Here is a 16,524-nt window from a genome sequence, read left to right as displayed (position 1 = left end):
GCTTGGAAAAAAAACAAGCAGAAATTGTCACTTAAAACTGCCAATTACATTTGTGTCCATTTGGGTAATCAGATTTGGTCTCAGGCTCACCTTGTGTAAAAAGAACCATTTAGAGTTTCAAAACAGTACGTTTTAACCGGCTATGCCCTCAGGGTAATGAAGCTATCGGTAGGGGAGGGAAAAGTGATTGCTTGTAACTGTTTTCCTGTGTAAAGTGATCTGTTGATGAGCCGTCCTCACTTTCGCTGGCTCCTGGTTCCCTGTAGGATAAGCCCAGATTGCCTGGTTCCTGGGACCGTTTGTGTTTGGGGCGCTGCCTCCTGTCCAGGCCAGTCTCCTGTCCCCTGACACGTGTGCCTGCGTTCCAGCCGGACTGCAGCCCCGCGGCAGGCACTCGATACCCTGTGCTGCTTCCTGCCTCTGCTTTTCTGTGTTCTCTCTGCCTGACACACACCGCCTCCTGTGTGTCCACCTGGCACACTCCTAGACTCAGCCTAAGTCGCCATTATCATAATTTAGACAGTACAGATATTCCAAAAGGAAAAACAAAGAAAAGTCATCTTTGATTCCACCCCCTAGAGATACTCTGCTGGCATATTGTTACCTGTACTTTCAGAGCTTTTTCTGTTTATTGAGAGAGATTGTTGTTTTAGGATCAAACAGTCCACCCAAGTCTTGAGCATTTTCCCCACATCTCATATAGTTTTTAAGTTTTCTTCAAGAGATGTTTAACTCATGAATCTGGCTTCCCGTCACCAATGTGACCAGTCTGCTTTTCTTGTTTCTTTTCTCAGTTGAGCCTTTACCCTCACACACTTCCTGGGAAGGACCCAGGCTTTTCTTTTCCCTAGAATGGTGACCGTATTAGGACAATAGGCTCTGTCGCTAATTAGGTAGTTTTGGTTCCTCCGTGCCCTACTCTTAGAGTCCCAGGAAAAGAGATCACGGCTGTCAGCTATAGAAGCCTATCCTAAAAGGGCCTAAAGCCAGTCGCTGAGGATTTGCTGGGAGGGGGGAGGGGGATCTATTTTCAGCTGTCACAAAGAAATAGTCCCCGTCACTGACTTTAAGGAGTAGAAAATTTTCTAATACCAGAGGCTCTTGTCTGGATTTCAGGACGGCTCTCCACCTCTCACCCCCACCGTGCTACCTCGAGTTCCTTACTAGTCTTCTTACAACAAGGTCCATTCCATGTCAGTTGGAGAACCAATCCTGGACTTCACACTTGCCTCTCTACAAACACTTGTTTGTAGACGTTTGATATTTCTTCCTAAATGTTTGTATTTAAAAATACAGTGCATGTGGTGGGGAGAGTAAGAGTGTGGAAGATTTAAAAATCTGTGAAGATGTTTCCTTCCCTCCTTTCTCCCAGAGGGGTATTATGCCGTGGAAGTGCTTTGGCCTTGTCTGGGGACAGCCACGCTGTGCAAGCCCCTGGCATCCACTCTGTCCAGCTGAGGGGAGGGGGCTAGGGTGCTCACAGACCGCTCAGTCTTCTGTGACTCTTTGAGGCTCCCGTTCCTGGGCGGCTGCCTTTTCCATTGCTTCTTAGGGCTTCCTCTCATTCCAGCAGAGACAGAGTTCTGTGGGCATTCTCTACCTGCTTCTACCTCTTCTCTTCCTACCTTCCTCTTCCCACTTCTGTATAGACCAGAGTGGCTAGCCTGGACTATTAAATAGGTTAGGTATTATCGTCAGTTTGCTAAACATAACAAAGAAAGGGTCCCACCTGTAAAAAGCCTACCTTCTTTTAGGAGAGCGGGCAACCAAACATGGATTTTGAGCTCTTAGGGTCTTATTTTATACTATCACCAGTTAAAAATTATTTTGGAACAGCTTATCCAGTTTTTCTAGTGCAAACTTAATTCTCATTTTGCTCATTTTTACCACCATAGACTTGTCACTACACTGTCTTACCCAAAAGGAACTGGGAGAATTGAGAGGCAGAAGGCTTCTTCTGTCCTTGGAGCCTCAGAATTACGTGTCCCCACAAGCCTGCTTCCACCCTTTTCCACAATGCAGAACAGATATCCTAAGGGAGGATCAGTCTAGCTGCAGCCTGCCGTAAAGAAAACAAATTCCTCCTCACCCCCAGGACAACCTGTTTCACCAAACCACTCTGGGAAGGACAGACCCTGGTGATCATGTGAGCTTCCTGACAGCATCTGAGGCCACCCATGTAGAGCTCAAGAGTAATTTATGAAGTCACTCATAGAAGCCAGCTTCACAACGGTGTCTACTTCCCTGAAGCCAAAGAGTATCGTTTGCTCTGTTTGGTCTACAAGAGTACCTCAGCCCCTCCCCCATTCTGTAGGTCTCCTTGCTGGCTTGAATGCTCGTTAAGCACCTTAAACTCAACACATCTAAAGCTAAACTCCTAACTCCAATGTTTTGCTAGATTTTTCATCTGGGACTCATCCTCCCTTTCCCTGTCTGCCACCACTGTCACCTCTTTTCTCTAACCTAACCTTAGTCCTAATCTAACTGGTCTGTTTACAAAGTGTCATTTCAACCTGCCCTCTCTTCCTTTCCAGGCCACTGTTATCTCTTCTGAGATATGGCAAAAGCCAAATTGGTCTCACTACCCCAGGTCCCGCCACTCTCCAGTATCTTACACGTCCCTGCCATAATTATTGTAAGTGACAAGTCTGTTGCTTATGAAGGATTCCTGTTGCCCAGCTCCCTCGTCACCGGTCGTCCTTGCCCCTTGTGGTTTGGCTTCTCTAGATCTTCTGTGCTCTTTGAGGCTTAGATTCCTGTGCTTATGCCTTTCCCATTGCTTCTCATTCTCATCGAGACAGTGTTGTGTTGGCATTCCCTACCTACTTCTGCTTCTCTCCCCACCTCCCTGATGCCTTGCCTAAGTAGGTTAGACAGTCTGCTTAAGTATTACCACAAAAAAGCCCACCTAGTGGAATGGAGCAGTACATCACTGACCCTTTGCGAATGGTCTTTGTCTCTCTCTTCAGCCTGCTTGTCCACAGTGCCCCCATATTTGCTTCATATTCCAATCATACTGAGCCACTTCTTTTCACGTGTCCTGTGTTGATTCATTCTCTTGGCCTGAAACTGACCACCTCTCCGCTGGACACTAGGTATACTTGCAGGCTCAGCTTTAACTTCGGCTTCTCCATGACACCTCTCTTGATCTCCTAAGCAACACATGATCACTCCCTACACAACTGTGTTCTTTACCCTCCTTGAGTTTTAATTATTTTCACTTTTTTCACATATTTAATAGTATCATATCTGTTAATTCCTAAGGAAGGGCATCTTTAGAGGCACATGTCCTGTTCGTGACCCCCGTCTTATGTATCGCCTCTTTCCATTAGTTGGTTTTGCCTGACTTTCTATTTTTGCCAATCTGGTTGGTTTAAAAATTGAGTTTCACTGCACTGTGTTTGGGTGGGTGGGGGTGATGTTAAGAACTAAAACAGGAAATGTCAGATGTGTAAGTGCATGAAAAAGAAAAAAAAAAGGCACGGAATGGGGGCATAAGGAATGGGTTAGGGGTGGGGATGGTCAGGGATTAAATAGGTCAATGAGGATTTGAGTTTTGCCAGCCAAGTACAATGAAGAGACAAGGCCCACAGAGTAGAAAGTACAAGGGAAATCATTTTAATGATGGACCAAGAAATCTAACCTGGATAATATTGTACATATTTTGATTTGTTTGTTGAGTTTCCCCTTCTGTGAAATGCCTTCGTATTTTATTTTTGTTCTTGCCTAAAGTTTTAAAATTTCATTTTAAACATTAAGCCTGTAATCTGGAATTAATATGTGATGTATGATAGGAATCCAGTTTCCTCTTTTTCCATATGGATAACAAATTATTAAGTAGTCCGTTCTTTCCCCAGTGATTGCAATGCCAGCCCTGTCGTATATTTTCTATACAGGAGTGGGTCAATTTCTTGGCTATTCATTCTACTCCATTGGTCCACTTGTCTAATCCTGTGCCTATATCATACTGCCTTAATTACTGTAGCTCTCTCTTTTTTTTAATTTTTTATCTGCCTTTCACCTTTTTCTTTTCTGAGAGAAATCATGGTCTGTTTGTGTGATGATGAGAATGATCCAGTAGAACTGGGAACGTCTTGGCTATTCTTGGACATTTTGCTCTTCATAAAAAATTTAGGATGATCTTGTCAAGTTCCAACAAAGAGCCCTGTTGAATTTTTATTAGAACTTCATTGAATTAACACATAAATATGGAGAGAACTGACAATAGTACAATAATTCTTTGTATTTCCCTGTTCATGAACATGGTATATTTCTCCATTCATTTAGGTCTTCTTCAATGTCTTTCAGTATAGTTTTATAATTTTTCTGTAAATATTTTGTATATCTTTGGTTAGATTTATTTCTAGATATCTTTGTTTTGTGGTAATGTATATGGTATTTTAATTTATATTTTTGTTTGCTGGCATTCAGAAATACAGTTGATTTTGTATTTTGATTTTCATAACTAAATATCTTGCCATACTTTCTAATTCTGATATTTTATATGTGGCTTCTCTTGAGTTTTCTTTGTAGGCAGTCATCTGTAAATAATGAAAGATTTATGCCATTCCAATTTTATATCTTTTGTTTCTTTTTAATGCTTTATTGTATGGTATACAACTTCTAGTACAAATATTTAACAAGAAGCAGTGATAATAGATACTTTTATCATCTGATGAAGGTTTCATTAACTTAAAAATTATCTCCTCTTTCCTGCTTCTTAGTTTGATGGTGCATATTTTGACCATTTAACTTATGAATGATTTTACTGTTAATTAGTTTCTAGGTTATATTAACTGGATTATAAAAGGTTGCTTGCTCCATGGTATTAATCATCATTGAGCATTAGGACTAGCAAACATGTGAAAATAGCATATACCCCCAAAAGAAGCTACTCTGGCAAACATAAAGGGGCCTAAGGATCACCAGGGGAGTTTATTACACATACAGATTCTCAAATGCTAACTCAGCAAGTTTGACTCTAGTGCCTGTCCCTGGACTCTTGCATTAGCCACTGCCTTTTTTGCTGTTGTTTCTTTAAAAAGAAAAAAAAAAATCCTGTTTTTTTAGGGATTTCTTTCTCTCTCTAGGATATTAATGGTAATTGTTTCTGAAGTTTTCTTCTCTCAATAGAGTTTTTTTTCTTTATCCTAGTTGCTTTTTTTTGGTTTGTTCTTTGCTAGTTTTTCCTATCAGATGCTTGCTTTTGATTTCTGGTGATCCTCTGCTGCTTGCTGACTTATGGGTGGAGCCATTAAAAGCTGATGGAAGCTTTGTGCACTTAGATAAGGCATGTTTACAAGGCTTCCTTGTGGGGTAAGGCAGGGAAAGCCTTGAGATTGCCGTTTGTCCTTTTTGTTAGCTCTTTTCTTTTGGGATGGTCAACTTTCCCATGGAAGACTCCTTTAATCTCCTGCCTTGGAGGATGCAGGCCTGGTCACTGGTGTTCTGATAGCCAAAAAGGGTAAGTGTTCAAACTCCCACTTAATTCATCCTGTGCCAGCATGGTACCCGCTCGCATGCCCTCCACTGGGAGTGTCTCAGAAGGCTAATAGACTTTAAGCACTCTTGCTTTTATTTCACCCCCACCTCCAGAGGTACCTGATGCCCACATTTATGAGACTTTTGATGGGTTCTGTAGGGTAATTCAGGTTGCTTCATAGCTTTTTATTAATGGCTTAGAATTAGTTTTCTTAGGACTGCTAAGTCAGACACCACTTGTTTACCTGCTAAGAAAATAAGAGTGTAGTCACTAGGTTAAGAAAATGAAGTCTCTCAAGGTGACACTTAAGAGTCAGTAGGCAGCACACCTGATTGTTCGGGAGGCTGTGGGGGAGCAGGTGGCGAGGTGTAAGAGGGTGCTTCCCAGAGCAGAACAGAGGGGCAGGTCAGTCAGTGCTTCCCACCCGCAAGTACACATGGGGGCAAATTGTTGCAGTCATATTAAGGAGGAGATGTCTAGCAGGCCGTTGAGTGAAGAGTTCTGGAGGGAGCTCAGAAGCTCTCACCTTTTGTGGAGCCAGGGTCTCACCAGACACATTTTTCTCTTTCTCATTTAGCCACGGATTTTAGTGATCTACTTTTACCTTCACCACAGCCACCTTAGCCCAAGCCACTGGGGTCTCCCCTGGACTTTTATAATCACTTCCTCAGGGGTCTCCCAGTTTTACTCTCTCACCATGAGGAAAGAGAGCTCATTCCTCTGTCTGGCAGGGAGTAACTGGGGAAAGTAGGAGTTTTGCCAGGTGGACAAGGGTGGCAGGATATTCCAGGATGGGACATAGCTTGGAAAACACAAAAGTGTGAGAGAATGGGCACATTAAGCACATAGCAGGTGGACTGATCTGTGGCCTTGGAAGCCTTTGAGACACGGAGGGAGGTCGGTCTGCAGACGTAGCAGGGCAATAGGCCTTGTGGATCCAGCATAAGAGTTCATCCCAGACAAGAGCCTCCTTCCAAGTGATGTGTCAGGTCAGGTGTTACTGGATTGTCATATCTTAGTTCTTTATTGAATATATGTATTTTCATAAAAGAATTGTAGAGAGCCTGGCAGATTAATCCCTATGATTTGGCAGCCTGTACTCCAGTCAAAAGGTAGGCCTGTCTTACATGATAGGATCTGTTAAATTATCATCTATACCCACATTTGAAATGACATTTGTACAAGGGGTTTACTGCTTGAATTTCAGAAGAAAATTACGATAGAACTTTTGTTTTTACTTTAACCTGATTGAGGCAGAAAATATATGGCCCATGGATTAGGAAATAGGATCAATGACTTTGTGAAGAGTCAAAGTGAATTGTTGGTACCAAGAGGGATTGTCTCTTTTTTCATCTAAGTCAGTGTCCTTTAACCAGTTTGAATCGAAGACCTCTTAGAAAATCTGAAGAAAGTTGTGGTCCCTCTTCCCATAAGAATTCCAACATACATGGCTCTTTATGTTGCATAGAGTTTCAGGCAGTTCATAGTCACGAGCCACAGAAGCCAGCCATCGGCCCACTTAGGACCCTCTGCTCTGTGTTAAAGCTGAAGACCCAGCCACAGCCATCTGGTAAGGTGCTTGTCAGGCCTCACATCTGTAATCTTCACCAGATTAGCCCCATGAACCCGTTTCGCTGATTAGACATATAATGAGCCTCAACTCTTGTAACGTCATACTTGCTCACATACAACAAACACCTAACAAATTTTACGACTCGTGCGCATAATAAAAAACAAGCAGTAACAACTACCTGGAGGTTCTGAGTAGCTTTTTTCAGCTCCTGTTGATGTTTCTAGATGGTTTTTTCATTGATGATACTTGATACCAAAGTCCCTCAAAAAACTGATAGTGAGGGAAGCATCGTCTCTAGAACTGCCTGAGAGCCAAATAACCAGTGAATTTCCATTTACCTTGCTCCATGACTGGCTGTTTATTTTGTGAGTATAAGAAGACAGAGAAACTTATTAGAGGCTTTTTTTAAATTGGCCTTAAATAGAAAAACAGTCCTAGGTTTTGGGAGTATGAAAGAGGGGGAAAGGTTTGGAGTAGAATCTTCTTATCTACAAGGGATGGTAATGAATGGAATCAGAAAAAGAACTTAGAGTACCCAAGTTGGAAGACTAAAAATGGCAATTCAGTTTCCTCTCAGAAATGGGCCTTGTATTGTGTCACTGGCGACAATGGAAATAGAAGCCAGAAGTCGTAATTTATTTTGAGAATGTTGTAGAACATTTGTCCCCATTAGATGATTGTGTTACGCAGCACTGGGGACGCCCTGGAACTACAGTTGTGCTCTGACCTCTCCCTCTACCGTCATATACCATCAGCCCTCAGAGAGCACAGTCCTTCCTGGCTGTTACCATATATATATGTTCTTACTCCAATCTGATCCTCTCTCATCCCTAAAATAATCAGCATGAACAGAATGAAGCAGATGGCACAAGCCTTCTTTGGCATACTGGCAGATCTGTATCACTCACTCAGTATTTTTAGAATCAAGGGGATTGAAAATTATGTCCTGAGATGTTTTGGGGGAAGACTTACTATCTTCCTAGGGTGACAGGTGTTGAAATGTTACCGTATTTAAGACTCAAATGCAATCTGCATGTCAAGTCACAGAATGGACTGATTATCTATCATCAGGACCATCCCTTTGTCAGTTCTGCTAGGATTGTTGGTGGTTTGCCAGATAATAGAAAGTTAATCACAAGTCTGTTTTAAGGATGTGGCCAGAAAGCGCATCAGGTTTCCACCCAAGATTGGAATCAGTCAGCTCGCCAGCGCTGGTCAAGTACGTGTGATGGGAGACGTTGTATTAGCCTCACGGTTTATTTTGTAAAAATAGCTGAGCTTTGATCCTTGGCCACAGTGACTTTATAGTCTGTTGGGGAAGACTATTTTTATAGAAGTTTGTGATTATATCATGAAAACCATGCACATATTTATATTTGAAGGTCCATATTAATGAAACACAGTTACAGTGAGTGGAGACACTACAACCATTTGTAAATTTGAATTCATCATTAAAAAAGACTTCCTGAAGAAATTAAAGAATGCTTACTGTCATATAATTATTTCAGTTCAATATTTGAGGACCAACTTTGCACTTAGCATTGGATTAGGTGTATTTAACACACAGATCTAAAACTCAAAAAGATAGTCTTGGGGAAAGACAATTTTATAAGATAAGTTAAATAAGTATAAAACTGTGTAAGTGACTTAACTTTTTGTTGTTGTTGTTCTTTGGGAGAAAGTTTGATGGGGAACAAAGAGTTGGAGAAAATGTGCCTCACAATTAAATAAAATATGGCCGTGTCTGAAACTTCTTGGTTATGTACCAACCATCTTTGAAGGCCCAAGAGCACTGTAGATGATAATGTCCTTGACTGCTGGACTTCTGAATCTAAGGAACTGGCTGGAGATTGGATCTGAGAAGGGCAGGCACCTTTTCTTTTAAATTGAATAAATCTTTTTCCTTTGTGTTCTAGATGTGTTGGTAAGCAGTCAGTGACGGTTGGTATCTGTTGAGAAACAAAGAATGCAGTCTCATTTTTACTTGCGCCCTCGTATGTCCTTTCTTTGTGTGTAAGTGCGTGGATTAGCCAGGCTTCTAGAAGGTTCCTTCCAGTGTGAATAATGGTGAATTATACTAGGGAGAGAATGTGTCTTTTTTCCGTTATATCCATAGCTCAGTGGTTAGAACCATGTGCCAGCTGATGGTTTCTACTTTCTATAAATACCATATATTTGTACCATGCATTTTTAGCTTAATGTGCTTTCAGATCCATCTTGTGTCACTTGTTGTCCCCAGCAGCCCATGCATCAGGTAGATGCCACAAATGAGGACCCTGAGACTCAGGACTTAGCTCACAAGTGGGGAGGCTGGAGTTTGAACGAGTGGACCTTTCCACTGTATTCATAGAACAAGTGACTGGATCCACATCAGTTCCTCCCACGCTGCAGGGAAACACCTGAGGGTGAGTCAGCAGCATGGTTGTGTCTGAAGGAAAGCATAGCCTTGCCTTCGTCTTTTCTGGCAGTGAAACTAAGAGCCTGCCTGTGCTGTTCAGTACAGCAGCCATTAGCTACATGTGGCTCCTTAAATTAAGTAAAAATCTGTTTCTCAGCATCACATTTTGAGTGTTTCATAGCCATCATATATATGGCATTTCCATCATCATAGAAAGTTCTATTGGACATGCTAGTCATCTTTCCTAAAGTAAGAGTTGGGAGACTGAACTCACTGAGAGCAGTTGATAAAAAGAGTGTATGCCGGGGCCTGCTGTAGGTGAGAGAAATACCAAATCCTCACCCTGAACCCGCTCCTTCTGAGTGACTAGTGCTACTTTGAGTTCAGCTATGAAGAGAACAAGGAGATGAATTTCAACTTCACGTTGTGTGTAGTTTTTAATCTTTTCTGGCAGACCAGGGAAGAACACAGAGCAATTTCAAATGAATGAGTGTATTTAAGGATGATGATAAATTCTATGCCTTTTATAGCCAGGCCAGTATTAGTCAGACTTAGGCTGGAGAAGTAGGACACATGAGACCTGGCAGCAAAAACTCGGCCATACAGGATAGAATTCCTGGAAGGAACTGTTTTGTTTGTGGCCAGGGTTGTTGGGTATGCCTCAGAGTAGGGCCTCAGGCAGGAGGTGGATCACTGTGAGGGACAGGGAGCTGGGGAGACGGGTCGGACGGAGCCAGGATGGGGGTTCAGTTTAAGTTCACCACACGTAGTCACAGAGGAACAAGGTATGTGCGAGCTGCCACCAGAAAGAAGGTTTGGTGCCAAGATACTGGCTGAACAGGCCCGTGTGCCTGGTTGAGGATCAGTGCTGAAGCTTCAGGTTGGGAGTGTGCACGACAGTTCTGAAGGGTCCGAGCAGGTGGGGCAGGAGCGTACGGGTGTCGCCTGCTGTCGGCTCCGTATGAACTCCGACCAGACACTGTAAACATCTGAGCTAGTTGAAGAGGAACTCAAGGAGTGTGCTGCGATTTTTGCCCAGTAGGAAAGGAATGTATGTTTGCCTGTGTACATGTGCTAATGCTGATATTTAAAGGTGCTTGAACTGTTAAAATAAAATTTCATCTAGCTAGATTCCAGCTTTCTGATCCAAAAGTAACTGACAAGGTAAGTAAAAATGAACTTTTCACAATAAAGAGCAACTCTAAAGACTTGGCAATAAATGAATAACTACAGAGCACAGATTCGTTGCAGACCTACCTGCTGTGATCTGTCTGTTTACCATGAGTGCACTGCTTACTTGGCAAAGTACAGAGAAGGCTGGCCTGTGTACAAAAGCTACTCCAGTGTGTTTAATGTAAGCATATAGTACTCTAGTTGGCACGTGAAAGGTTAGTGTCTACCCGCCCGAGAATTACTCCCTCTAGAGCAGCGCAGATAGGATAGCCAGGGTTTTTCTCTGTTGTTCATGACGTTGCCTCAGACTCTTAAGGCTCCTCAAATGGTGGTCCGCTGGTAGAAAACAGAGGAGCCTGGTGTTGGATGACTTTGGGCTGGAAGGGTGGTAATAGTTTGGGTTTGAGATAGTTGAGGTTGAAGAAACAGCAGGCCTGCATAGAAGCAGCTCACCAACCGATGGCTGGGTGGGCCCTCCAGGGTGGGGCTGGGAAATGAAGCCATGTCGCCAGAAACAAAAGGCAAAGAGATTAGTACAACAGTTTACTGGAGGATGATGCCTACACATTTAAATGAGGGCTGAGCCTCCCCCACCCCCATCAGTTTTGTTTCCAGGGGAATATTTTGTCTCCCCTCCAAAGGCACATCAGTGAACTGAACTAGCTTTGTTCACATTTTGTTTACATCATAAAGTTGAGTTCTTCTACACGGTAACCTTACAAGCAAATCAACTGAGATGTATACAAATTATTTCATCTCATCCCCTGGAAGTTTAAACAGGTGTGATAAACAATGTGTGTTATGCTAACAGTGAGTGAAGAGGAAGAGCCCAGGGTTTGAATAAGCAGGGATGATTTTTGTTTCTGTACCAGTGAAACGAACACACTGAGGAGTTGTGTTTTGTTTTGTTTCTCCCAGTTGGTCACTGAGCCCGACTGATCTGAGCTTGTGGTTTGAAGTAGGTAATACCGAGTCTATGGAAATAGCTGTCTCTACCATAAAGGAAAGTGTGCTTCATCCACCATCACAACACTGTGCGTGACTCCTCGCCGCTCAGGAGAAGCACAGACAGGTGGATCTATGTGCAGAAGGCCCTCTGAGAGCACACAGGGAGGACAGAGAAATGCGCTGCATTAGAGCCATTTACAGGAACATGCTGAGGCTGGGTAGTGGCTTCTGAACTGGTGGGGGAGAAAAGCATTGTTTTCAAATGGCTAATGCAAGAAAACGGTTTCTCTTCTCTCCACAGACAGTCTGGTGATCCAGGACATGCCCCAGCTCTAGTGATGCAGGTTACCTTTCTGCTCCTGGAATCGCATCTGTGCCTCAGACTCTCCTCCCAGCCTGAGACTGCACATTAACTAGCATGTGGGACAGCAGGAAGCAAAGCTAGTGGTTCCTAAGAGGCCCATGTGTGGGGAGAACCAGGCCCAGGACCGCAGCGTTGCCTGTCCCCTGGCCTGGCGTCCGTCTGTGGTGGCTCTGCTGATGTGCTCAGCACCATCCTTCCATTTGTGCTTAAATGGCACAGCATTTGGTCAGCGCATCTGAAAAGGAAGGTGTGAGAAGCAAAGCCCATGGCCACCTACCCCTGCCAATTATGCGGCAAAACGTTCCTCACCCTGGAGAAGTTCACTATCCACAATTATTCCCACTCCAGGGAGCGACCTTACAAGTGCTTGCAGCCAGACTGTGGCAAAGCCTTCATTTCCAGATATAAATTAATGAGGTGAGAGGCTTTAGAGAAGGTATGTACTTTTACATATGCCTTTCAATGGCTTTGCTGTCCTCAGACCAAACTCTGCAGGGAAAGGGGCACAGCATGTGGCTGCATTTTAGCGTTTAAAGCTCCAGCTCCAGTGATTACTGTAGTTTTATATGACAGTTTTGCTGTGCAGCATCAGTTCATTCTTTCATCAAGTATTTCTTGTGTTCCTCCAAGACGGCAGGTCTAAAAACAGAAAGATGAAAAGACCCGTGGCTGGGGAGATAGTCATGCAGACACGATTGAAGTGCAGTCTGAGTGCTTTGCCAGAGCTGTGCAGGTGGGGGAAGTTGTTCTCCGCCGCTTGGTGAGATCCGGGAAGGCTTCTCAGAAAGGTGGAACGTTAGGCTGTGTGTGAAGAAGGAACAGCAGGTGGACAGCTAGGAGGTGCTGGGCTGGCCGAAGCCTCAGCCTTAGAGACGTGTACGGAGGGGAGTGCTAGAGGAGGAACGGGGTGAGGCTCCAGATGCAGGCGGGAAGGAAGCAGCTCCCAGCAGGCCTGACCACCGTGTGGATGGTTGTTTTATTCTCATGAGTCTGACGTAGTGAAGAACATGATTTCACTAGGACGTCGGAAAGGTGACTCTGGTAGTAACGAGAAGAGACGAGGCAGGTAGACCAATTTGAAGTCTGCTGTAATAGTCCAGGTGTGAAATATGGAGGGCTCGTCCAGGTCCTGACAGTGAGGGGGGAGGCGGGAACACCTCCAAGTGTGAGCGTGGGTCTCAACTTGGGTCTAAAAGCCACCTGAACAACGGGAATTTTGTTGGGTACATAGGTGTTGAGTATGTGCACATCATCAGATTTCCAGAGGTATCCACAATACAAGAAAGGATAAAAACCAGTTTTAGCAGACGAGTCCTTAAAAAAAACAACCAGCTGCGTTTAAATTATTTCTTGAGTGCCTGTTAGGTACTTCCATGAGGGAAATGGATATATGAGATGTAGCTTCTGCCTCCAAAGGATTTTCATATCATAGAAAATACAATGTACAAAATCGATTTAAGTTGCGCTTAGTGTGATCGACAGAGAATGAATGCCGTGTCTGTGGTCCCCTGAGAGCCACACACGCAGAACTCCCACTCATGTACTTCTTTTGCTGCCTGCTTACGGGAAATGTGTCATCTTGCCTCTAATTTTCATGAAATGAACTTTAAAGCTTCAACTTTGCAGACTACTCACATATAAAATACATAGGTGATTGTCAAAATTTCATAAGACACCTGAGTGGTATTAGCGTGGACCACATTTTTATTAAAGCTTGGAGTGCCCCTGGAACAAGGCACTAGAAAGAGTTAAAAAAAGAAAGATGTAAGTTATGCTCCTGGCCCTTAATACTACCTGTTACACATCATGTAATACAATAAGCTGATTTTTAAAAGAAGCCCATAGATGTGTAGGTTTTTTAAAATTCCAACGTGTTCTGTACACAGGCCCATTTCTAGTCGCCATAAATATAAGTATTGCGTGCCTACTGTGTGCACCAGTTTTGTGGCAAAGGCTTCCTGTTTTACAATAAGCTTCTTGTGTGTACACAGTAATGATCCTTGCTCGAACACTGAAAGCGTTTGCTGCAGTTAAGCCACAATGAGAAGATTATAACTGTGGATAAAGACCAAAACACACATAGGAGATAAATACTGGGAAAAGATAGTGGAGCTAACAGATCATCGTAATGGCAGGAGTTAGGTGGGATTGCTGTTGTCAGCACACTGAAGATGTCGTGAGCAGTATTTCGGAGGTGGTAGTTCTGAGCTTGTTCAGTTACGAGTGTGAATGGGGCAAAAAAAGGGAAGCAGTGTACTTTGTGCAAGAGCTGCCTGCCACAGCCACCACATCTTGCCTCTGGCGTGAAGCGGTGATCTAATAAAGGACTAGAAGAGTGGTGAGATGGCAGGATGCTTTAGGGTTTGCTTTTTTTTTAAAAAAAAGGGAGGGGTCAGCATTCCATGCCATTTCCCTCAGTTGCAACATACGCTCCATTTTATAAGCAGAGGTTGAGAGAGAAAATAACTGACTTGCCGAACTAGAAAAGAGAACATGGGTCCCAGTACAGCAAACAAGAAAAGCAATTAGATGGAGACAGCAAAGGGTGAGGAGAGATGATTTGGCGGCAGATTGAAGCCCCCAGTTAGAAGTCTTAATGTGAGCAGTTCCCCCTGCAGAATGAAGGTGACCCAGGTGACACCCACAGGCGGTGGTATTGGGGGCTGACCATACATAGGACAGACTGGTGGTTTCATGGGTTGTGAGGTAAGCGAAGGTGAGGGAAGGAAACAAGTTGTTGAAGTAATTTCAGCTATAAGATGATTGTCTTAAATTGGGACGGAGTAACTAAGGAATAAATTAAAAGGGGAAGATGGGATGACAGGCAGAGGAAAGAATCATAAAAATTCAGAGGGATGGGCGCTGGTGCTGGTGAAATGTGAAAAGTACTATTACTGCGCAGGTGCTGGTGGCATCAACCTACGCCCTTCTCGTAGTGGTGCAGGAGCAGGACGGGGGTGGGGAGGTAGGAAATCCCAGGTCCAGAGTTGTTAACTTGGCATTCATATCTACTCCTGGGTGGTAAATGAAATTTAATCAGATAAAAATCCTCTACAAAGAAAACAACGGAGAGAGGCAAAAATAGAAGATCCAGGACAGAGCTTTGGGGTCCTGTTTACTAATATAGGACCAAATAGAAAATTGTTTTAAATGTCAAGTTTGTAAACCAGTCCCCCCTTACATCTATTCTGATGCTATTCTGTAGCTATGTTGTATAAGAACATGGTTATTTGCCCTCCGACAGATTCAAAACACCCTTTCTGCTACCTTCGAAAGTATTTGAATACATATGGAACGTGCAGACCTAGCATCATTTCAGATCTTGCAAATACCTATTCATGCGCTCCTGTTCCTCAGTGTTGTTTATACTTGTCGAGAGAACCCACCACGTTATCTGGATCCCTTTGCATGCTGAGCTCTGTGTCCTGGAGGGAAGGGGTGCAACTTACTTTTCTTTCTCTCCCCCGCCCGCCCACGGCAGGCTACATTTTTTTAAGGGATAGAGGAAGGAGATGTCAGATTTTTGCTTTTTTTATAGTTAAGAAAATGACAAATTAGACACAGATCAGCTGTATGTTTTTGAACTGGTGTCCAGTCTTGGTCCTAGCAGATCCAACACTGTTTCTAAACAGCTGTTGCTGTAGATCCCTTACCAATTCTACTTCTAGAAAAGGACCAGGAATGGACAACATAGGTAGAAGGTTGGGTGAAAGGTATTAGTACACTTTGACTTATGCTGTCTTTAAAGAAATTCTTTTTTATAGAATGAGTTGCGTGAAATTCTTTTGTATCCAAAGACAACAAGCTCAACTGCACTGAAATTGTCAGTAGGGCAAGTTTTAGCTCCTAAAGACAAAACACCGAAAAGAGTTAACTTGTCAAAAGGGACATGAAGCAACCTGTGTTGTCTCTGCAAGCCACAAGTTATAATTAAGGGTGCAATTTTGTAAGAAATACTAACACAGAGGACTTGGTGTTTTATATGATACATTTAGTTATTAAAATGTATTTAAAGTTTTATGGATGACAGACTCAGGGTTCCCTTATAACATTGAGTTTTTAAAAACCAACAGAATTTAGATTTTAGGAATTCAGTGGAACTAGGATAGAAACGGAAATGTGATAGTTTTCCAAAACTATTTTAGGCTTTACAAATACAAATATAAAATAGCTGTTTTGAAATTCCAGGTTGACTAGGAGGGCAGTGGCTTGTCCTTGAAGCTCAGTTAAAGAGAAACGTGCAACTGCTGTTAGGAGTAGCAGCTTAGTCCTTCTTCAGAAAGTCATTCGTAATTTTGCCAATGAAATTACCAGTGACCTTCAGGAAGTGGGTTAAAGAGATCTAAGAGGGCTCTTGAAGAAATGGAGACAACGGCTGCACACATCTGAGATGATAGCTGATAGGAAAGTATTAAATGGAAGAAACCAAGATGTTGGCATAAAGATCTCACGGGAGGCACGAGGTGGTGGGGTTGGCATTGCGAGTCCAATTAGACACACGCTCTAGGGTTAAAGATAGACTTCTTAGTGTTAGGTCTGGGGCTTGAACTTTTTGCCTCACTCAAGACCAAGCAGGGATTGCATTA

At 43.2% G+C, this 16,524-nt stretch overlaps 1 protein-coding gene across 14 annotated transcripts in view; it reads left to right on the top strand.

Annotated features, from left to right (window-relative positions):
- The window catches only part of PLAGL1 (PLAG1 like zinc finger 1), a 66,316-nt gene that overhangs the window by 46,912 nt on the left and 2,880 nt on the right, over positions 1-16,524 (top strand). For 10 of the 14 annotated variants that reach the window (XM_033101251.1, XM_033101260.1, XM_033101186.1 and 7 more), the window contains one exon: positions 11,876-12,355. The exons of the other annotated variants lie outside the window; for them this stretch is intronic. In XM_033101251.1, coding sequence (XP_032957142.1) covers positions 12,204-12,355 — 152 coding nt within the window. In that variant the 5' untranslated portion in view covers positions 11,876-12,203. The remainder of the gene's footprint in view (positions 1-11,875; positions 12,356-16,524) is intronic. 14 annotated transcript variants of the gene reach the window in all.

This window comes from Rhinolophus ferrumequinum, chromosome 3 (assembly GCF_004115265.2).
Source record: "Rhinolophus ferrumequinum isolate MPI-CBG mRhiFer1 chromosome 3, mRhiFer1_v1.p, whole genome shotgun sequence".
In the NCBI taxonomy this organism is placed as follows: Eukaryota; Metazoa; Chordata; class Mammalia; order Chiroptera; family Rhinolophidae; genus Rhinolophus; species Rhinolophus ferrumequinum.
Note: the sequence above shows the minus strand (reverse complement) of the source record. Positions and strands in the feature narration are given on the sequence as shown.